Source organism: Callospermophilus lateralis, chromosome 16 (assembly GCF_048772815.1).
Source record: "Callospermophilus lateralis isolate mCalLat2 chromosome 16, mCalLat2.hap1, whole genome shotgun sequence".
NCBI lineage: Eukaryota > Metazoa > Chordata > Mammalia > Rodentia > Sciuridae > Callospermophilus > Callospermophilus lateralis.
Window position 1 is genome coordinate 11988338 of NC_135320.1, and position 22782 is coordinate 12011119.

Consider the following 22782-nt stretch of genomic DNA (forward strand, 5'->3'; position numbering starts at 1 on the left):
AGTTTTTCTGGAACATCAAAAAAATAATGTTTTTAACATGGTAAGTGCTCAGACAACATTTACTGAATTGAATTTTAATGTGTTTAATTACAGACTACAAGGAAATGGGGATACACTCAGAAATTCTGCAGTAATTTACAAGGTAAACTATTTTAAACATGCTTCAGCAAGCTTACTTACCATCTTTCACTTTTTTATCCACCTCATCCCCAGGAAGGCCCAGCCTTTTTCCCCCAAAATCAGGTCCCACTGACTTCCAGGGAGCTCTCTGTGACTTTTCCTTCCTCTTGTTGGCAAACAACAAGGAAGAAGATAATGAATCAGATGAAGAGGAGATGGTATAATCTGCCATTGGGTCAATACTGCTCCCAGTCAGCCAATTAAACGAGCTTCTTCCATCTGCAAATACATATGATCAGAGCATTGAGGACTCTTGGCACCACAGCTTAGCCTGTACAGGGCAGCAAACCTGCTGGGGCACACCCAGCAGCATTCAGGCTTCTGTAGCCACCTGAGACATTGGGCAGAGGCTCGGCCAGCTCCCCAATGTGCAACCCAGGGTAGTTCAGATATTTGAGTCTCAGTGTCTACACTTGTAAAATAATGTACTCCTTTGTCCACTGTGATCATGATACTTTGTATCTCCTATAAGGTACTAGAAGTCCATTATTCCTAAAATTAGTGTTGCAGAATTTTCATTGTGATTATTCAAATTCATCCTATTTCCAGATATAATAGAATGTGAAAACACAATTGTATAAAAGGAAAAATGCTCTAGTGTTTATATAAAATTAAGATTTTTACTCTATAACTTATACTTTGTTTATCAAAAGAAGCAATTAAGCCATTTGAGAAAGAACAAGTTTAATAAATTATTAACACAGTAAATAAATTAGTTTAGCTCTACTTTGCTTATAAGATAAGATGTTTTAAATTCAATGCACAAATAGTTTTCTGGAGAAAACCAAACCAAAACAAACATTTACTGAAACTGTCCCTTTAGTCAGAAATAATCCTTTTCTCCTTTCTAAAAACATTGTGGTAAAACATACATAATGTTTACCATTTCAGCCATTTTTTAAGTGTACAGTTCAAGGCACTAAGCCCATTCACATCATTACATCCATCTCTAGACCATTTTCCTCTTAAAAACTGACGCTCTATACCCACTATAGTGCCTCATCTCCCTCTTCCTCAGCCTCCAGCAACTACCTCTCTACTTTCTGTCTCTGAGAAGCTATTCTGGGACCTCCATTCTTTTCTCCTTTGACTAATACATCTTTCTTATGGTTTTATGACTTTTTGCTATTCTCACTTGTCTCATAAAAGGTCAGTGTTCTTGCAATAGAAGCTTCCACAAATCATAGCACTGGGCGACTGGTTACCTGAAGTTTGTGTAGGGGTGAAATCATACTGCTGTTGGGTAGCCCGTACTTGCCCAGCCTTTGGCCACTGAGCTGGAAGGAAGCCTTCCTGGGTTCGGGTCTGAAGAGTGCTTGGGGAGGCCTGGGTCTCAATAAACATTGGAGTGAGAACAGTACTTCGGAAACGCCAATCAGGATCAATGGTATACTCCTGCAAATAAGAAAGTTTCAAAGGAAATAATGATTCTTCTATAGCAACACTGAATTATTTCTATTTAAAATTGAATAGTACCATCAGCAGATATGTACTGTCATTTCATATTTCTTTGTGAAAAGCAAGTGAAGAAGAACCTTTTCTTACTTAAAAGTCTCAAAAACAATCATTTGCCAAGTACAAAAATGAATCACTACTGGGGGAGAAAATCATCCTCCTCCCATTAACATTCTCCATTAGGAAGCTGATGCCATACTCAGTAATGGCCATGTCACCATAACCTGTCCTCTACAAGTCTAATGACTCAACTCTCCTAAGTACCCAAGAGTGCTAAGCACGGTGACAGGTTACATCTATAATTGGAAAATCCAAAATCCAAAATGCTACAAAATCTAAAACTTCATGAGCAACAGATAACAAGGTGCTAGCTACAATTGGAAAATTCCACACCTGACTTTCTATGACAGGGCATGGCCAAAATGCAGGCCTGTTAAAAAAACTATAAATTTATCTTCAGGCTGTGTATAAGGGGAGTATGAAACAAATTAATTTTGTATCCCTCCCCCAACCAAAGATATCTCATAATATAGCTCCCCCAAGAATTATTTTATACTTTACTTTTTTTTTTTTTTAATGTGGTGCTGAGGATCGAACCCAGGGCCTTGCACGTGCTAGGCAAGCACTCTACCACTAAGCCCCAACCCCAGCCTCTCCCCCTAGAATTTTGAAATCCAAACCAACTCTGATCCCAAGCATTTCAGATAAGGGATCCTCAACCTGAACTAGGTTAAATTCAGATGCCCCACTATAGTAATGTCCTTGTCGATGTGTACCACATGGTGATTGTTACAACTGCTATGAGAAACCACGAACTTGGCACCCACTGGGTAGGCAGGAGTGGTACTAGGAAGGGGAGAAGGAAATACAATTGCAGTGGGAGGCTGACAATTATGAGCCTCCAAGAAGCAGGGCAGCACATGTAAGTATCTCATAAAGTATGCACATATTCCAAGAAAATTAAGTTTACTAATTAAGCCATTAGGTGTTTCCTAGCTAACCAACAGGAAAAGAAAATATGAATACAGAGGTAAGTACTTCACCTGAAATGTGCATTCTGACAGAGGATGTTCAAACATGGGGTTTGGATAATCTGGGCTCATGCTGGTCATTTCAAGAAGAAAATTTGTTGCTAAGCTTAAAAAGTGAACTTCTATCTTAGGTGAATATAAGGAATTTAGTGCTAATAATCGGTCCAAGGTATTTGAAGGTAGCCTAGTTTCATGACTCCAGAAATTCCGAATAATTAATCTGAAAATCAGAGAGGAAGAAAGCACATTCTTATACACTGGCAAATGAAAAAAGGTGCTGCCTATGGTGTCATGTGGGGTAGGCACAGAAAGCTTTACAGAGAAAGAAACCACATGTATACAGAGTATAATCTGAGTTATAAAAAATAACACGGGTTGAAGGAGAAACACATATCCCCAAAATGTATCACATTTAACTGGTACTTTTCTTCTCCTATTCTCTGGGAAGTTTTTTTTTTTTTTTTTTTTGGTGGTGATAGGGATTGAACCCAGGGCCTTAAGCATGGAAGGCAGGTGCCCTACCAACAATTCACAACAAAAATTACTACCAAAATTTTTTTACAACATTAGCAAAAAATCAGTTCAGGTATCATAATTTATAAATGTTTATGAAATTCAAATGTAATTTTTAAAAAATATTTATTTTTTTAGCTTTTTAGGTGGACACAATATCTTTATTTTATTTTTATGTGATGTTGAGGATTAAACCCACTGCCTCGCGCATACCAGGTGGTAACGCTACCACCTGAGCCATATCCCCAGCCCCCCCCCCCTTTTTTTTTGATACCAGGGATTGAACTCAGGGGCACTCATTCATTGAGCCACATCCCCAGTCCTATTTTGTATTTTATTTAGAGACAGGGTCTCACTGAGTTGCTTAGCACCTTGCTTTTGCTGAGGCTGGCTTTGAACTTGCGATTCTTCTGTCTCAGCCTTCTGAGGTGCTAGGATTATAGATGTGCACCACTGTGAACCCAAATATAATTTTTAAAAACTCAATGAGTTTAAAATTGTAGAATAGAAAAAAAATCAGTGATAAATCACATAAAAAGTTAATGTCTCTTAGATGTTTTGGTACTTGATAAGATACTCATAGACTTTCTCTTCATTTTGAAACACTGCAACTCACTGAGTACAGAGTGCTTTGTTCTCACCAGTTTTATTTTAAAGTAATTTGTCAGGATTTTAAAAATATTTTTTTTAGTTGTAGTTGGACACGATACCTTTATTTTATTTATTTATTTTTATGTGGTGCTGAGGATCAGACTCAGTGTCTCACACGTGCTAGGCAAACACTCTTCATAATGTGATTTTAAATACATTTTTACTAAACATTATGAAATGCAAGATGTAGAGAAAATGTTGACACTACAAATACATTTCTAAAACTACTGAGATATACTCAAATCTAGTCTAGAAAGCAATACTCCTAAAATCTAATTGTTTTGGCCCAATTATTCCAGAGGGACACTTACTGAAGCCCAAAGTTCTCATCAACCAATCCTTGAATCAGCACATCTTTTGCCAATTTAAATAATTCCTGGGAGTCATCATCTGTTTGACTTTCTGGATCTCTGAGAAAGCAAAAAAAAAAAAAAAAAAGAAAAGAAAAAGAAAAACATTAATACTCCATTCTAGTTCTTTTGTTCAATCTAATCACTGTCTTAGAATTGAAAGAAGAAGGCTGACTTGTCATGGACTGTCCCTCCCATTGGCACAGTGGGCACCTTACTCTGGGGGTGTAGGCCAGACCTGCCCGGTTCTCTAGAGACTCTTACTCCTGTCACTGCTGTCAGAAGGGGAAGGGAAAGGGGCAGGAAAGGTGAGGGTCCCCCAGGGATGTGGGGTCCTGGCAGAGGCATCTCCTCAATTTTGTCAGATTTTAAAAGGATAACTACAAAAATAAGTTTTATGAGGACACTCAGGTACTTTTAACTCAACCAATAACTTCACTCTCTGAATATTTCCTACTCATACATGAAATGAGTTAAAATAAGAAAACAATATGCTAAATTATATGACTAAAAAATGTTTTATTATGTTCCAGATTGCTAAATATACCCAAAAGATCCCTCAAAAAAGAAATATAAAATGTCAATGTATGGTTTACCTATAATTGTCATGAATCCACATGAGAATATTATACATTTGTTCCCTACAAATTGGAGAAGGATGGGAAACAAATTCCACAACAGGATTCAGAAGTTCTCTGAGTTCTACTGGTTTCAATTTTGCCAACATCTTGTAAATTATGTCCAAACATACTTTTTGTCTTTCATCGTCTCTATAATAAAAATTTAAAATGCACCAATTTAACATTATAATACTTTCGAAGCATGACAAACAATGTTTTCTTTTTTCTGGTGTTCTACAGTTTCAAAATTTGTTATGATATTGCCATCACCATAAAAAGAGGGGGAAAAACTGTTATAATACTATACCTACAAGACAACAATTAAATATACTAAAATGGATTGGACTCTGAAATAGAAAAAAAGACATGAGTAAAATGCAAATAAGGTTTCACTTAATAATCAGTAGTGCGCTAATGTTACTTTCTTTGTTTTGACAACTACATCATTATTAAAAATGGGGACACTGGGTGAAAGATGTGGGAATTCTGTAGATTATCTTTTAACTATTCTGTAGAAATAAAACTACTTCAAAGTAAAAAGCTTATTTTAAAAAAGAATACCTGATGGTGGCAAACAAAATAAGATACAAGTAAAAAGAAATCATAAAATCCAAAATTCAAGTGCTACTTGGTATGAACTGAAGTATAGTCTGAGTCCTAAATGAAGTAAACACCTATTTTTATGTTTTACTCCTTAAAGTATTCAACTTAATGCCTTATACACAGTACACAGTAAATATTTACTGAAGGATATCAGAAGAGAATGATTTATATTCCTTGTTACTGGCACATTATACAAATGTCAGGAATTTATCACTATGTAAAATACATAGATGAAGACTGGAAAAAGACTATAGAGAAGAAAATAATTTAAGTGATGCACAGCTTTCTCTTTTTATTTTTGTTTGTTCTAATTAGTCATACATGATAGTAGAATGCATTTTGACACAAACGAAGCTCAACTTCTTATTCCTCTCGCTGTATCTGGTGCAGAGTCACTTCCGTAGTGTAATCATACATGAACATAGGGTAACAGTGGCAACTTTCTCTTTTAAGTTTACTTTTATGCTACACTGCAATTTTGGAAATAAATGAACAATTTTAACACATAAATTCACACATTCTAAATCTAAAGAGAGCCTGATAATGCAATGCCCTAGGACACCTCATGTATTTGTCAGTGAAATACACAAGGCTTGGATGTGACCTCTGCAGGCACCTGGACAGAGGGGCCTGTGAGCAGGCCCACTTCTTGCTTACATTTCATTCCTACACCGTCTTCACCTTTTCCTCTTAAATCTCAAAATATATGCATTTCATGAAAACAGGCAAGTGCTTAATGAGTTGAAAGAGATATCTAAACAAATGAACATTTTATGATCCACTTAACATCTGAAGGCATGGGGTTGGTGTTCACCCACCTATGTCTCATGACTTGAATGAAGTCCTTGCTCTTTAACTGGAAATACAGGTCTGTTATTTCCTCTGCACGACAAAGTACCACCTCTAGACAAAGCGTCTTCATAACACCATGAAATTTTGGCAGCAGAAAAAATACGGCATTCAAGAACCTAACGGATGGTAAGAAGCCTGATGAGAGGACTACTGCTGACCCCACCCGCCACAACTGATCCCATAACCCCTACCTGTCAGCCAGGGGAGGGAAACCCTTCACTGCTTTGTTCAAGCACACAATAAATTTGTCCTCCATAGTATTCTGATGTTGCTTCAACTGTTTCACAACCAGTTCACACACCGACTCCTCCAAGACCTGAAACATTAAGTTTCTTTCAAATACATAAAAATGGAAACTTACGTTAAGTAATGAAAAAAAGGTATGTCTTGAATATTTAAGTGAACCCAAGGAAGATGTCCAGTGCTATCTCTTATACCTGGGTTCACAAGGTGAATGAAGAAGGAAGCACTGGGAATGATCAGGAGTTTGTAAACACCTGATAGTTCTGAGGCTCAGGGTTCTTGAGAAGGTCCTATGAGAAGAAACCAGGCCACATAATTGGTAGTGTGCTATGAACTGCTTAATGCCCTCGCCTCCTTCTGACACAGAAATGCTGCAAGTAAATCCTTTGAGAATCTAAAATTAATTTCAATGTGTCTCAAATATAGTTTAGGACATGATTTACAATGTTCAGATCTGGTCAAACATTCATAGACCAGTTTCTAAACTACTCTAAGTAACAGCCCCTATACTGTGTGTCTCCCTATATCCTACTGTCTCTTTACCATGTATTACTGTGTTACCAGCAGCCAAGCCAGGGATCCCGGCTGGCTGGCTTTGGCCACAAACTGGCATTTGAAATAGGCAAAAGGATGAAAAAGAAAAAATGGACTTTATGCAGTTTGATTAAACTAGGGAGAAGCAGCTAGATTGTTTCTCCATTGGTCTCACAGACAGTTACAATTCATAAAGACCAAAGCCAGGCGATAGATATATGTAGACTGAGATAGGCTGTGCCTAGTCAGACAATATGTCAATCTTAGTTTCCTTGGGGTCTGTCCTCATCATTATGCAGGAATCAGGAAGCTGCTTTTAATTTCAAAGGGGATTTGTTTCAAATCTACTGTTAAATACTCATTTGCATATTATCTGTCCCCTCTGTAATTTTCAGCTCTCTAAGGACACAGATACAGTCTATTCTATGCTATGTCTTCCGGGCCTGAAACTAACAAGTCCTCAAAAGTAGGAACTCAATATAGACAAGTACTGGACAGAGTCTACTGGAATGAATTTATGGAAAATGTTCACTTTCTTCATTCACGGCTCACTCACCTGCTTCTTCACAAAGACAGAAAAGGAGAAAGCAACATTTCAAAGGCACTAAGATCAAATGGATAGTTTTTCAATACAAATTTACCAGTCTGAGACTACTTAAAATTATGTTCCAGGGAAATCCTTAACCACAAATTTCAGTGGTTTTGAACCCCGTGTAAAATATTTCAAGTATTTCCCTACCGATTCATATGATGTCTTTTGGGATTGGGGGTGTAGCTCAGTGGCAGGGTGCTTGACTGGCATAAGATATGTCCTTTAACTAAGAGTATTTAATCTGATGACAGGGTCAAAGTCTAGCAAGTAAAGAAAAAAGTTATAGAATAGTACAGATAAAGCAAACAGAAGAAAAGGGGGCATATAAACACAGTGGTGATCAGAGCCATTAGAGCTAGGTGTGCAGCTGCTGAGAGTGACTTGTCAGGGAGAATGTGAACTGCTTTACTTACTCCTTTATTTTTTATTTTTATTATCCAAATTTATTTTATTTTCTACACTGTCTATACCACTTTTGTACTTATACATGTGAAACAAAAGTGTTTATTATCCTTCTTAAGTTGAAATTTAAGTAATGAGAAAATAAATCTAGGAATCAGCTATAATGTGTTCCACATTTGGTGAAAATAAAGCATGTTACACACATTTAAACTTAATAATATATAGGGGCATTAGAATCATGTGGTAACAAGTTACTCTCAATTTTTAATTTTTTTAATTACAAAAATAGCTGGTAATCCCTAAAATAAATTATAAGTGAAGTCTGAGCTTCCCAAGGGGGTTCATTTCCTTGAGTTATTTAATTTTATTTTAAATTCTAATGAATTCCTAATCAGGAAAATGGACAAGGATCCAATCTGCTGTCCTGGGTCATTGGGTGTCCACTCAGGGTCACCCGGGCTGTACTAACCCTCTCCTAGCTGACTCACACCAACCACAACCTGGACTCCACCCTAGCCTTTTCTGTCAGAAGGATGTGGAGTGGAGCTATGAATTTTGGAATAATGAACATAAAGGGTGTTTTTTAAAGCCATGAGGCTGGATGAGATAGGCAGGGAAGTATGAAAACAGAGGACCAAAATGGGGAAAGGCATCTAAGGAGAGAAAAAAGAAGCTGTTAGGGAAGTAGGAAGAGAGCCAAGAAAGTGTCGAAGTAGTAGTTACCTATGTCATCTGTCCAGACTGCAAGAGGAAGACCCTGGGACCTGCACAGTGTTTGTGTTTGTGAGTGTGTGTGTGTGTGTGTGTGTGTGTGTGTGTGTCTGTCTGCCTGCAGTACTGGGGAAGGAACCTAAGGCCTCACACATGCTAGGCAAGTGCTCTACAACTGAGCTTTACCTTTAACCCCTTCACAGAACTTCATCACAATGAGTGGCCTGCAGCAGATGTGTTAACATAACAGCATGCTAGGTAGTGCAGAAAGCCTCTCTCTGCTACACTTTGAGATAAATGATAACTTGTGGTCAACACACAGTGTCCTATGCAGCCATATATATCTATTTAATAATTAATTTTACCTATTAGCAGAACACTTGATCTGAATCTGCACTGCACTTAAATACTCACTTTGGTTCTCCTCAAATCCTATAAAGTATAGCACATGAAACTGGAAAAGGTCCCCTGAGAAGTACCTGCTCTGATAACAGATTTATTATTGTGAAATTTCCGAGTGGAGGATCTGATCAGGATAATTTAGCTATTTACCAGGATAATTTTCTCCAAAAGGAAATCTTGAGACCAAATTCAGAGGAAGGCAGGCTAGTTAAATAGTTGCTTCCTGAGTTTTACAATGCAAAGTTAATTGTCAATCTTTAAATGTTTGGCAAAATTCCAGGTGTTTAAAAGTCATATGTCCTCTCTAAAACACTGAGCATTGTATTTGGTATACAGTAAGAAAGAGGGTAAAAAATTTTGAATGCCTATGTCCACTGTGTTGCAAATAGCATATAAGAAATACATGTATTAAAGATCATTACAAATGAATTTGAAAGGAAGCACTTAATTTAGAACAACACACTCACATTTTTTCTCTCAGTGCCATATTGAAGAATAAGTCCTAGAACTTCTGCTGCTGCTGCATAAACCTCTTTATATTTTACAAAGGACATATTATTGACCAAAGCTTGAAAGTATCTACAACAAATACAAAAAATAAGTATGCATAAAATAATGTATTCTGATGTTTGACAAAAATATAAAAATTATCCTCATTATCATACTACTAGAACAAATTGAGAAATATGAAATACAATCGATCAACAAACATATGTAAAAATGTTCACCATCTCGAGTGATTAGAGAAATGCAAATCAAAACTACTTTAAAATTTCATCTCACTCTAGTCAGAATGGCAGATATCAAGAATACAAGCAACAATAAGTGTTGGCAAAGATGGAGGAAAAAAAATACATTGCTGATGGGACTGCAAATTGGTGCAATCCTCTTGAGATTCCTCAGTATGGAGATTCCTCAGAAAACTTGGAATGGAACCACCATTTGACCCAGTTATTCCACTCCACGGTCTGTACCCAAAGGACTTCAAATCAGAATGTTATGATGATGCAGCCATGTCAATTTTTACAGCAGTAGGGGAAGGGTGTGGAGATGGGAGGAATGCTGGAATGACATGAACATTACCACCTATATACAGATATGACTACACTACTGTTGTGACTATGAACTATGTTCAAGCAGGGGAAGGAGAAGTGTACAATGTGTCTAAATGCATTCACGTATAACTCATTAGAACAAATTAAAAAAAAATTTTTTTTAAAGAAAATATGAACATAAAACATAATGCAACTTGCTTGTATGAGTATGTATTTAAGGCTACCTCAAAATAAAATTTAAAGAAAAAATAAATAAAAGGGTTGGGGAGATGGTGATAGGGTGCCCCTGAGTTCAATTCTCAGTAATGCAAAAAAAATTTAATTAACTAAAAAGTAAAAAATGTTAGTTTCAAAAATAAGAATAAAATATGTAACACCTCTTATCTGCTGAAACCTACACAAGAAAAATTCAATCACATTTTTTAAGATTTTTTTTTAAGATGGACACAATATCTTTACTTTATTTACTTATTTTCATGTGGTGCTGAGGATCGAACCCAGTGCCTCACAGGTGTGAGGCAAGTGCTCTACCGCTGAGCTATAACCCTAGCACCCAAAAATCACATTTTAAAAAATATTTTTTATTTATACATAGACACAAAATCTTTATTTTGTTTGTTCATTTTTATGTGGTGCTTAGGATCAAACCCAGTGCTTCACATGTGCGAGGCAAGTGCTAAGTCATAACCCCAGCCCCCCAAAAATTATATTTTTAAAAAACTAAATTCCTCATTCACTCAAGATAAAGTTCTTGGGGCTGGGGTTGTAGCTTAGTGGTAGAGTGCTTGCCTAGCATGCGTGAGGCCCTGGGTTTGATGCTTAGCACCACATAAACATAAATAAAATAAAGGTATTGTATCCATCAACAACTACAAAAAAATATTTAAAAAAAAAAGATAAAAAAAGTTCTTCTCCCAAATAACCTCTAAACCAAATCTTTTTATTTTAGGTAGATTTTTTTTTACATGGTCCTTACATATATCAAATCAAACCATGCTCCATTCTGACAATCCAATTCAATTTTTTAGTTTAACAACTAAAAAACAAAGCAAAAAAAAAAGACACTTACTTGATACTCTCTATGCCACACTTTGGGTCATAGGGAGGCAAGTTATTGGCCATTACAATACCTAATAACTGAATCCCTATGGAATTGTCTTTAGAATTGGGGTCTTGGCTGGAAAACTTTTCAAATATTAACCTGAAACACAAGCACAAAAAAGGAAAAACAGAGATTGTCATACAATGAAATGAACAGCAGGAAGATAAAAACAGTATTTTCTAAAGTTCATTTTCAGCTAGAAATGTAAGGAATACTTTATATTTTCCCACATTCAAGATTCCTTCTTGCACAACATTCCTTTTGTTCATTTTTTTAATATTTATTTTTTAGTTGAAGTTGGACACAACACCTTTGTTTTTATTTATTTGTTTTTATGTGGTGCTGAGGACTGAACCCAGGGCCTCACACATGCAAGGTGAGCGCCTACCATTGAGCCACAACGCCAGCAACCCTTGTTCATTTTTATATTCTAATTTTTATTGCTGCCCCAATCTGTTAGTTGATGGTCAAACTTTTTTGAAAGTTTTGGCTTTTCTCAGGCTATCTAAAAGAAGTCAAACAAATGTCCTATGGGCTACCCCTGGGCTGGGGAAGTGCAAACAAGAGAGCCCCCACCAACTGCCTGAGGACGAGGCAAAGCATAGGTAAGCCAAGAGACAGAAGGGGACTACTGGAGGCACTGATCACCAGAGACACTCCTAATATAACTTTGGAGGTTTTGGCTTTTATCAGTAGCTAATTATATTCTTATAAATGGACCCTATTTAAAATAATGTTCCTGGTGTCACTTCACATAATTATATTTCATTGTAACCATCATTTACAAAATGCTATATTTTAAGTTAAATTTCTGAACAACATTGCAAAAATAAGTAAAAGTATACCTGTAAGGGATGGACAGACAATCCTTCCAGCATTCTACAAGGGTTTTTATAATTTCAAGGTTGTGTCTAAACACAGCTCTTTTGGGATGGAAGACATGTTTCATTAGAAAATGAAGCAATCGATTTGCTAACACTTCATCCTTAGGAACTCCCTGAAAAAGTATAGAAATTCTGTATTAATATGCAGCATCTATTCTGGAAAAGCATCTTTAAATCCAAAGGCAATTTCTAAAAGAAATGTGGCATTTTACTGAAGGGCCTGGCTCCTGGTTAAACTCCATGTGATCTATCAGGTCTAGTCATAGGCAGTACACAGGCTTCCCCTTGGCATGATGAGGGGGATTGCTGTCCCTGCACAGACTTGGCCACAGCTCCTACACTGCAAGGGACCTGCAGTAAGAGGCTCAGGTCTGGCCAGCCATGCTCTTTGCATACCTACATCCTAGCCTGGAGCCTCTATTCCAACTCCTTTCTGAACCCTTGGACAGAGGTCTTCTTCTTAGGGCCTTTGATGAGACCTCCAAATGAGGCAGGAAGGGAAACTGGGAAACTTTTACCATAATGACTCTGTACCCAGTACTTTTTGACTCGTGGCCCTTTCCTTCATCACCACCACCCCAGCCCCACAATTCCCCATCCACCCCAGAGTCCATAATATTGCCAGAGTCTTTGTTTAGGGCTCATCAAAAGTACTGATCTCCCTAACACCTGACTGGCTGTTATTCCATGGGGAAAATGGAACAGGTGAGTCAGTTCTTACTTCAGAACACACAGTGATAGGCACCTGTCAATCAATTTCTTAGCAATCTCTACTGTTACCAATACTAGACAATACTTGGAAGCTAGGTGTGACAGCACATGCCTGTAATTCTAGAATTTGGGAGGCTAAGACAGAAGGATTTGAGGCCAGCCTCAGCAACTTAGTGAGGCTCTAAGCAACTTAATAAGACCCTGTCCTAAAATAAAATAAAAAATAAAAAGAGCTGGGGATACAGCTAAGTAGTATAGCATCCCTGGGTTTAGTTCCCAGTAACAAAAAATAACCACCACCACCACCAACAACAACAACAAAAACTTAGAGTTAATAAGTTGGAAAAAAATTCAAAAAATCCAGACTTTATTAATACCAGAAGTTCTCAGAACCTGACATTGAGTAGGTAGATACTATAAAATATTTTATATTTTTAAATAATATAAAATATTTTATAATATAAGATAATAATAAAATATAATATAAAATATTTTATATTTTTTATATATAATTTTAATAAACTGGTTGTCTAGTCTCCAAGCTCTTAATTAATAAAAGCAGCAAACAAAACACACTGATAGCTTAGTAATAAAGGTAAGGTCAGAGGAATTATCAAAAGTAGAAAAAGAGTGGGGCATAGTAGCACATGCCTATAATCCCAGAGATTTGGGAGGTTGAGGCAGAAGGAGGTCTGAAGGGTATAGTTCTGTGGTAGAGCACCCCTGTATAAAATCCCCAGTATCACCACCACCACCACCCCCCACAAAAAAGAAAAAAGAACAAAAGAATGAACAGTATGAGGCCATGTGATGTGACAGCGGTACAGCAATACATCAACTGCTGCTAAAGCAATGACTTATTAAGAGGTGCACAAATTATGTGCCAATAAGTTCTCCGGTATGCAGCAGAGGAATAATGTATATTAGGAGGAATAATGTGTATTACACAGTATATTTCTACATAATAGATACATTATTTCTTACTATAGGGGTAGCCAAGCCTGTCCATGAAAGAACAGTAGCCACAATCTCGACCACCATGTAGTGAATTCCTTCTCCGCCATTGTTTTCAGAAACGACCAGTTGCAACAAAGGGCTAAGCCAGTTCTTTGCATAAGGGCGAAAGACCTACAAGAGAATTTAAAAGCCAAATATAGAAGAATCATTTTGAATAATCAAAATATTAATATAGGAATTTATTCTCCATCAGCTAAAATTTTATGACTTAACCTAAATTCAAAATAAATGTAAATTCCAACAATTAACTCACTTAATTGGATTATATTTGATGAATTATCTCTTTATGAGCTCCTGAACAATTCAAGTGAAATGGATTTATAATTGATCTTATTGTTTAAAAATCTTTGTATGTAATGATGCTTATAGAAATCAAGATCAAAGTATTCCATATTAATCCCCTCTGTCCCTCTAAATAATAAGCAGTTATAGAAAATTCAACTTTCATTTTATACAAATGCATAATACATAGGAAAAATAAAGGTTAAAAAAATCAGGTAGGTATATATGTCTCAATTCCCCCCCCCCCATTTTTTTTCCTATCTTAAAAGTCATTCTGTAATAAACTTCACATCAGCTCAACTTCAGATCTCTAAAGTCTAATTCCAATATATCCATATACTAAATTCCATTTAATTTATATTAGAATTGCAGGAGAATGCCATTTTGATGGAAAAGAAGACTGAGTTATTTACTTCTTACCCTTTCTACCTTCTCATTTTCAAGTATGTTTAATTTGCGTGGCCACAGATCTTTTTTTTTATAAAACTTTTCATTTTTTAAATATTATTTTTTAGTTGTAGATGGACACAATACCTTTATTTGTTTATTTATTTATTATTTATTTATTTTATGTGGTGCTTAGGATTGAACCCAGTGCCTCACACATGTAAGGCAAGCACTCCACCAATGAGTTACAACTTCAACCCCACCATAAACCCTTTTTGATCATGCACCCATAAGAACAAAATCTTGGGCACACTCTATGTATGTCTATAACTCTAATTTATTCATCATATATGTAAACTTCTTTATTAGACTATTAAACTATAACAAATACTTAATGGTTAAAAGGTTAAAACTGAATGCAAATATAAGTTCTTTTCTTCCACAAGACAAAGACTGTTGGGTTGTCTCATTTTGAGTATCACTACTCTGATGACATCCACATGCACAACACTTCAGGGACATGTCCTAGTGACGTCTCAGAGTCATTTATACAAATACAGTGTAGCAGGCTTCCCTATCAGTCTAACTGCCCATGTCTAGCCCCACCAAGAAATCATCCAAAAAAAAAGCTCCTTTTTGGTAGATATTGAGTCAGTGCTTTAGCTAGAAATCAGGTGTGATGCCGAGTGTTAGGGGTTGAACTGTATCCCCTAAAAAGCTGTTTGCTGTCCATCATATGAGTTATCAAAATGTGACCTTATTTGAAGTTTAAATGAGGTTATTAGGTGAACCGTAAACCAATACACTGGTGTCCTTTATTTCTTTTTAATTTTTAAAATTTGCTTTTATTAGTTATACATGACAGTAGAATGCATTTATGCACTTTGATATATCATACATAGATGGGATATGATTTCTTATTTTTCTAAGTGTACATGTTGCAGAATCATTTTGGTCATGCAGTCATATACATACATACAGTAATAATTCTGTTTCATTCTACTAGCTTTCCTATCCCCACATTTCCTCCCCTCTCCTCCCATCATTTCCCTCTACCTAATCTAAGATAACGCTATTCTTTCCTAGTGCCCTCCACCTTACTGTGATCCTGAGGTATCTGAAGCACACTGGTGTCCTTTAAAAAGGAGAAATTTAAATACAGCAACAGACAGATGTGTAGAAGACGACAACACAGAATCCCATCCACATGCCAAAGAATGCCTAAAGCCACTAGAAGCTGAGAGAAGCCTTGACCAGATGCTTCCTCACAGGTCTCAAAGGAACCAACCCTACCAATACCCAGATCTCAGATTTTAGAACTTCACAGCCCATGTTTAAGCCCCACTGTCACCTTGTGACAGTAGCCCCAAGAGCTAGAAATCCAGAAAGACCCCAAGGAAATCAGGTCCTACTAGAGTCCCAGGCAGCCTCTCTCTGGATTACATCCAAGAGCTACCTACCTAGAAGGGCTTTTCTACTGGGAAAGATGATCTAAGTGGATCATGTCAATCCTCCACTTAGCACCCTTCAGAAGCTCCCTATTATTCAACAAATGAGCCAGACCCCTTACAAGGCCTAGTCTAGGTCACCTGTCCCTCAGAGACCTCTCATCCAGACCTTTCCCCCATGGTCTACTCAGTTAGTACAGACATATTAGCAATCTCAGGGGTCACTTCTGCTCATTCAGCTCCTTCTAAGCAGAATGCAAATCTCTACCACACTAAGCCCAAGGGCCCTCTCCAAAATCTACTCAATCCCCCTGGTGGAAGGTGCTCCCAACCTAATTGGTGCTATGTGTAAATGAATTGACAAACTCAGCAACAACCTAAGAGAAAGGGACTTATTTTTCATTTAGAGTTAACAGGAATTTTTTTTTGTGTGTGTGTGTGTGTGTGTGTGTGTGTGTGTGGTGTGTGTGTGTGTGGGTGGTGCTGGGGATTGAACCCAGGCCTTACGCATGGAAAGCAAGCACTCTACCAACTGAGCTATATCTCCAACCCAACGGGAATATTTTTACCCATTTATTTTTTGCTATTATAAACAAAGAGGGTCGGCAGCCTTAAGAAAGTTGCCACATATACTCTACACAAAGATCATATCTAACTCAACAGAGATTAATTTGTGTTTGATAAAACAATGTACTTTCAAGATATAGTTGGCTAATTTATTGAGAACAGAAACCTGTTCTCACCATTTAAAACTTCCTTCATTGTGATATTCTTTAAGCAGATGCATAAAACTGCAAAGAATTGTTAAATAATACTTACTTCTTCTGTATTCATAATGAGTTTGGCTAAGAAGAGACGGATATTTAATGGTACAGATGAATTTCCCAATTTGTCATGAAGAAATTTCATCCAAGGAGGAAGATCTTTTGGCACTGAACCCTGAAATAAAACACAAAATTACCTCAAAAAGTAGAATTAAAAGGAAAAAAATGAAAAAGATATGAAAGCAAAAATATCATGTTTATCTGGTATGTAATGTAGCTTTTAATATTAGTTAATCCTCAATATGATATCAATAAGTAGTATTAACAAAGACAATATAAGATTAATGGAAAAAACACCTCTTCTTCTTTGAGTGGGATCAGATTTCTCTGCATGTGCCTAATCAGGGCTACCATGGGTGCCATACATTCGTGTTGATTGAGCTCATCCATCTCTAATTCTAGGACATCCTCTTGGATCTTGGGGTCTTGATGTTCCTATGAAAAGGGAAAAATCCAGTGATATAGAAAACTGTTAAATGCCACTGGACATGAGATGCTCATTTTTTGTTCAACATCATATAATAAAAACTAAAATAATAATAACAATTTAATAATAATATCAAATACACTTGCTATGCTTTCTTATTGAACAACTAAAAAGAAAATAGGACCTTATGTTTGTCTTACATTCCAGGTCCCATCTGCCCAGTCACTCCCCTGGGGTCACACCTCAGGTCAGTTATCCCTGTTACCTTCACACCAACCCCAGCTCAGAACTTTATTCTACCATGACCCCTAGCTTCCGGACTCCTTCCTTATTGCTGAGTCCACAGGACAAAAGGCTGGGGCTTAGATTTTGGAAAATTCTACAAATCAACATTAGTCCCCAAGGACTACCAATAGAGTTTCCCCTAGTAATAAAAGAGCACAGCTATGACCCCTTTATTTGGCAATCTGTGACACAATTCTTTTAATATGTGAGATGTGATCACCCGTCTCCGAAAATGACCAGTGGTAGATTTAGGGTCTTGGGAGCTATAAGAATAGCTCTGAACTCCAGTTGAGAAATCAAATTGACTCATTTCCTCACTCAGGCTACTATCTGCCAAATATGACAAGGAAGACATATAATGAGGACCATCTGAAACATAAATAAAAGAAAATACATGTACTCAAAACATAATCAATAAGAAATGTATTTCTCTAAGTTCAAACGATATCAAAGGATACTTTACTTTAACTAGGTCTTTCATCAGCCCTGTGATTATTAGCCCCTAGTCCAAATTAACAAAGCAAAAAGGAAATGGGGGGAAAAAACTCCCTTTGCTTGTGTCATTATTGAGCAATTCTTCTCTACTTCTATGACAAAGAAATTAAGTTAAACCAAATCTAATTTGTAACAATATCTCTGCATTTAAAATTCTTATGACAATACATTTTATTGTGCCCCTTAAGTTTAAGATAAATGTGGGAAGAAATGCTACTAAAAACCAGTTAATCCAAACAAAATACATAAAGGATTTAAAAAACTGTTTCAAAATATCCTCAAATGAAGAAATGGTGATTAAAAAACATGAAGAAAAATTAAGAAAAAAAAAAGTGAAACAAGGAGAATACAGATGGATACTATGTTTACTTTGAACCAGGAGGCTAGAGAATGCTGACATTAAACAAAATGTCATGAGGCACACTGACACCTGGTGCTGATAGTATTAGAGGGAAGGGCACGAATAAATGTCTCTAGGCAAAAATCAAGCCCAGCAGCCACAAAGACTAGGCAGAGGCTGTGGGGCTAGAGCAGAGGGCAGTGAAACAGAGGCCTGGAGCAGCTCTGTTCTGAGATGGGGACCACTGGGCAGTCTAGACTGGTGAGTGGCAGAATATAAATTTTATTCTAACATATATTCTAAAAATATCTATATAATCCATAGAAAAACAAGGAAGCATCAAGCCCATCTTGCCCTCTCTGGCCACTCTGAGATCTTTCTAATGCAGTTTAGTTTGGCTAATTACATTTCTTTCGAAATGTAATTCCAGTTGCCACCTAAGAGTTGGGGGGGCGGGGGAAGTCAAACTCAATTTCAATGTTTTGGAGTATTTAAAATATTTTCTATTCACATAAACAAATATTAACTATTAGAAACTTTCTAATCATTTTCACAATATCCTACCTGAATTCCCATTTGCTGCCTCCCTGGCTTCTTTCCTAATTTCCATGTACTTTTTCTTTCTTTCCATAGGAACCTATTGGGCAAAACAAATACACTATTTAAAATATTTTAGAATCATGGATACACTTTTTCTGTTTTAGAAGTAATCTAGCAAAAAAAAAAAAAAACAACTTTTTTTTTTTTTTTTAGGTACTGGAGATTGAGACTTGGGGTACTCTATTACTGAGCTATATCCTCAGCACATTTTATTTTTTATTTGGAGACAGGTCTCCCTAATTTGCTCAGGCAACTTAAGTTGCCTAAGTTACCTTGAGCTTGAGATCTTCCTGCCTTGGTCTCCTGTGTAGTTAGGATTACAGGTGTGCACCATTGCACCTGGCCCAAAATAATATTTAAAAAAAAACCAACTTTTATCAAATTTAAAAGCATTTTAAAAATTACTTGTGTGTGTGTGTGTGTGTATAAGTTTTCTTTATGGAAAACCTTGATAGAAGACTCCCACGCACTTGGCTCTGGTACAGCTTAATGAGCAGTGTGTGCTGAGCTTTTTATATCCACAGGCCTGGACTACCAACAGTTTTTACTTGAACTCTGAGACTCAATTTCCTGTATCAATCATGGTTATGATACAGCACCTTACAGTGTTTTTTAAAGTGTAGAAATAGCATATATCAAGTGTATAAATGCTTATAAAAACTGGTGCTAATGTTTTTTGGGGTTTTAGTTCTTTGAATATAAGCCTAAGAAAATAATCTAGCTGGGGACAGTGGTGTATGTTTATAATCCCAGCTTCTCTGGAGGCTGAGGCAAGACAATCACAAGTTCAAGATCTGCCTCAGGAACTTGGAAAAATCCTGTCTCAAAATAAAAAAGGCTGAGGAGACAGTTCACTGGCAAAGGGACCCTGCTTTCAAACCACAATACCACAACAAACAAATGAACAAAAGTCTGGTTATGCTCCAAAAGGATATGAGGTAGGAAGAGACAGAACCACTGGCATGCATCAGTGAAGCACTCAGACATGGTCAAGGTCAGCAGCTATGTGTATGGCCTATGGTATATGAACTCAGAGCTCTCCCCCACCATCCTCATTTCTCCCCACTCCACCCCAGTACTAGAGATTGAACGCAGAGGCACTCTACCACTGAGCTACACCCCCCTGGAGGGTCTTGATTGTTTCCCAGTCTTGCATCAAACTTTCCATCTTTCTGCCTCAGCCTCCAGAGAAGCTGGGATTAAAGGAGTGTGCCACTGTGCCAGGCCTACTCTTTCCATTTCCAGTGGGTAATGAAGGCAACAGCCACCTGACTTTTCACCAACTGCTGAAGCCGATATGCCAATCTGACCTTGACTAAAACCAAATGCGTTACACCTGCTGGTTATCCCCATGACTTCCTCATTTTCTAGTCAGGTTGCCCAAGCAGGATCACAGGTTCACAATTCTTATCAGTATGGACTTCAATTTCTCTGACTAAAAGAATTTACTCAGAAAATAACTTCTGGGATGTCCTAACAGTTCCTTCTGTTGGCACTGTCATTCCTTCACAAGTCAAGAGGAGGAAAATTAAAAATTAATTAAAAATGTAATTGTTTGAGAGTATACCTGGGGCTGACACTGCCAATTTCTGTAGTTTTGACTTTATAGAAACAACTTGAAGCTGCCAGTTTTTGTGGCTGAAAGCAGACTTGAATATTTAACATGTTCAACACAATATGCTCTTCTCTGTGAGCATTTAATGTTTGGTTTTTTTACTTAGAAACAAGATTGAAATTTTCACTTACCTCAACTTCTACAGGAAATGTATAGCAGCGCTTCAGATCTATCAGATTTTCAAAAATAAGCATGTTCTATAAAACCAAAAAAATCATATGAAAATATCTGAAAGATAGACATCCTAAATGTAATGGTACTACAGAATTAATTCTACCCAATAATTCATTAAGAAGCATTTCAACTTTAAAATGTATTTATGCAGAACTAAAAAAAAAAAAACCATACCTTTAACATTATAAGAAGATATAAATTATGATATAACTTGAATTGATGAAATCTAACTTTTGAAATCCCATAGTGACAACTAGTGAACGTCACTGGAGAAGCCCACCTTTTCTGGTTTTTCATTGAACAAAAATCCTTGGTAAAATTTCAATTCATTGAAGACACAGCAGATAACAGAAATGGCACAGTTGTATGCAGCACAATGATAAAGCCTTCTCCTCTCCAGCAACTGGCTCTCACCTGCCATGTTTTCTGTAAATGCACCATGGCACAATCTGCAGAGTAGATATAGATCACAAATTAATTCACTGAACATGGACATTGAAGCTTGAGCTCAACCATGCCTAACAACTGTGTTTTCTCCAAAGTGTCAGGTTTGTGCCAGGCATAGTACTGGCACTGGGAATATCAAGATAAGCATGTCGTTGTCTCAGAGCACAGGCCACATACATTGATCTTACCACTCGTGTTAAGTACAGCAACAAGTACAATATGTAAAGAGACAGGGAAGTACGGTGCTAAAACAAGGCTGCAGGAGAGGGCACAGAAATAAGGGCAATGGTTTTAGGAGCATGGAGAGGATAAAATGTGCCAGATCTGATGATATCCCACAGAGCCTGAAGTTGGAGAGATGCAGATAAAGAGAAGTAAAATGTGACTCCTAAGACTATTCTTTGTGCAAACAAGTAGAAGGCAACATCATTCACCCAGGAGGTAAATATGGAGTAGAGTAAGAGAAGAGTAATGATTGGTCTGGAGGTGCAAAATGAGATCAGTCCAGGTGTGGTGTGCACACCAATAATTCCAGTGACTTGGGAGATTGAGAGAGGAGGTTCACAAGTTCAAGACCATCCTTGGCCACCTAGCAAGGCCTTAAGTAATTTAGTGAGACCCTGTCTCAAAAAATAGAAAGGAGTTGGCTGTGTAACTCTATATCATGTACAACCAGAAGAATGAGAAGTTATACTCCATTTATGTATGTCAAAATGCATCCTACTGTCATGTATAACTAATTAGAACAAAAAAAGCAGGGGTGGGATTGAGGTGGGGCTCAGTGGTAAAATGCTCCTGGGTTCAATCCCCAGTACCAATAAATAAATAAGTAAAAATAGAGACTCAGCAAAGTACATCTTCCTCGGAAGAACTTCATTAGAAGACTAGTTTTAAAGAAAATGTATTTGATCACTTTGTGCTTTAAAGAACACCTACTAAGAACATTTGCCACTTTTGCCATTTCAAATAATAGAAAAAAATAAAATAGCTTCTCACTGTAACTCATACTACTAAAATATATCAAGCTTTTCAGGGAGAAAAAGTGTTAGAAAGTAAAACAGTAAAATTAGAGTTTTATTCTTTATAAAAGATAAGTTTGGGATAAAACATCTAATGTCCAATGACACACTAAAGTCCATCTAAGTTATTTGCATATAAGAAAGATCAGAAAACTATAAAAGTTCAGTAGCTAAATAAAACACTTATTCACATTATGTACACACATAAAATTCTATATGTCAAAAATAGTAATAAATCAAATAGAATCCAAAATTAAATAATCTTACTTAATAAGTGTCTTTGTAAGTTCATTTCCTTCTGTAATACAGGAACCATGGAAAACTTGATTGATTTTAGATTCCTTAGAGTGAACAACATCTTTAGGAAGACGAGAATACATCACATCTAGCATCTTATAATAGCACAACTTCTTGGTGATTTGAGTATCAAAAGTAGCTTCATTTAGCTTTAAAAAGGTAACAAACAATTATCTCCAGTTTTATCCAACATGAAAAATATCTTATTCAACATATCAATTTAATACTTAATGC

The 22782-nt window shown here is 36.7% G+C and overlaps 1 protein-coding gene across 1 annotated transcript in view; it reads right to left on the bottom strand.

Moving 5' to 3' along the window:
• The window catches only part of Prkdc (protein kinase, DNA-activated, catalytic subunit), a 162682-nt gene that overhangs the window by 60452 nt on the left and 79448 nt on the right, over positions 1–22782 (bottom strand). Inside the window, exons 42-59 of the mRNA XM_076836401.1 lie at positions 22519–22697; positions 21066–21234; positions 20743–20808; positions 18961–19033; positions 17782–17930; positions 17147–17284; positions 16845–16964; positions 13876–14019; positions 12142–12293; positions 11264–11395; positions 9607–9718; positions 6447–6571; positions 6222–6371; positions 4777–4950; positions 4142–4240; positions 2679–2886; positions 1386–1575; positions 181–399 (exon numbers count right to left, since the gene is read on the bottom strand). Of these exons, the coding sequence (XP_076692516.1) occupies positions 181–399; positions 1386–1575; positions 2679–2886; positions 4142–4240; positions 4777–4950; positions 6222–6371; positions 6447–6571; positions 9607–9718; positions 11264–11395; positions 12142–12293; positions 13876–14019; positions 16845–16964; positions 17147–17284; positions 17782–17930; positions 18961–19033; positions 20743–20808; positions 21066–21234; positions 22519–22697 (2599 nt within the window). The remainder of the gene's footprint in view (positions 1–180; positions 400–1385; positions 1576–2678; positions 2887–4141; positions 4241–4776; positions 4951–6221; positions 6372–6446; positions 6572–9606; positions 9719–11263; positions 11396–12141; positions 12294–13875; positions 14020–16844; positions 16965–17146; positions 17285–17781; positions 17931–18960; positions 19034–20742; positions 20809–21065; positions 21235–22518; positions 22698–22782) is intronic.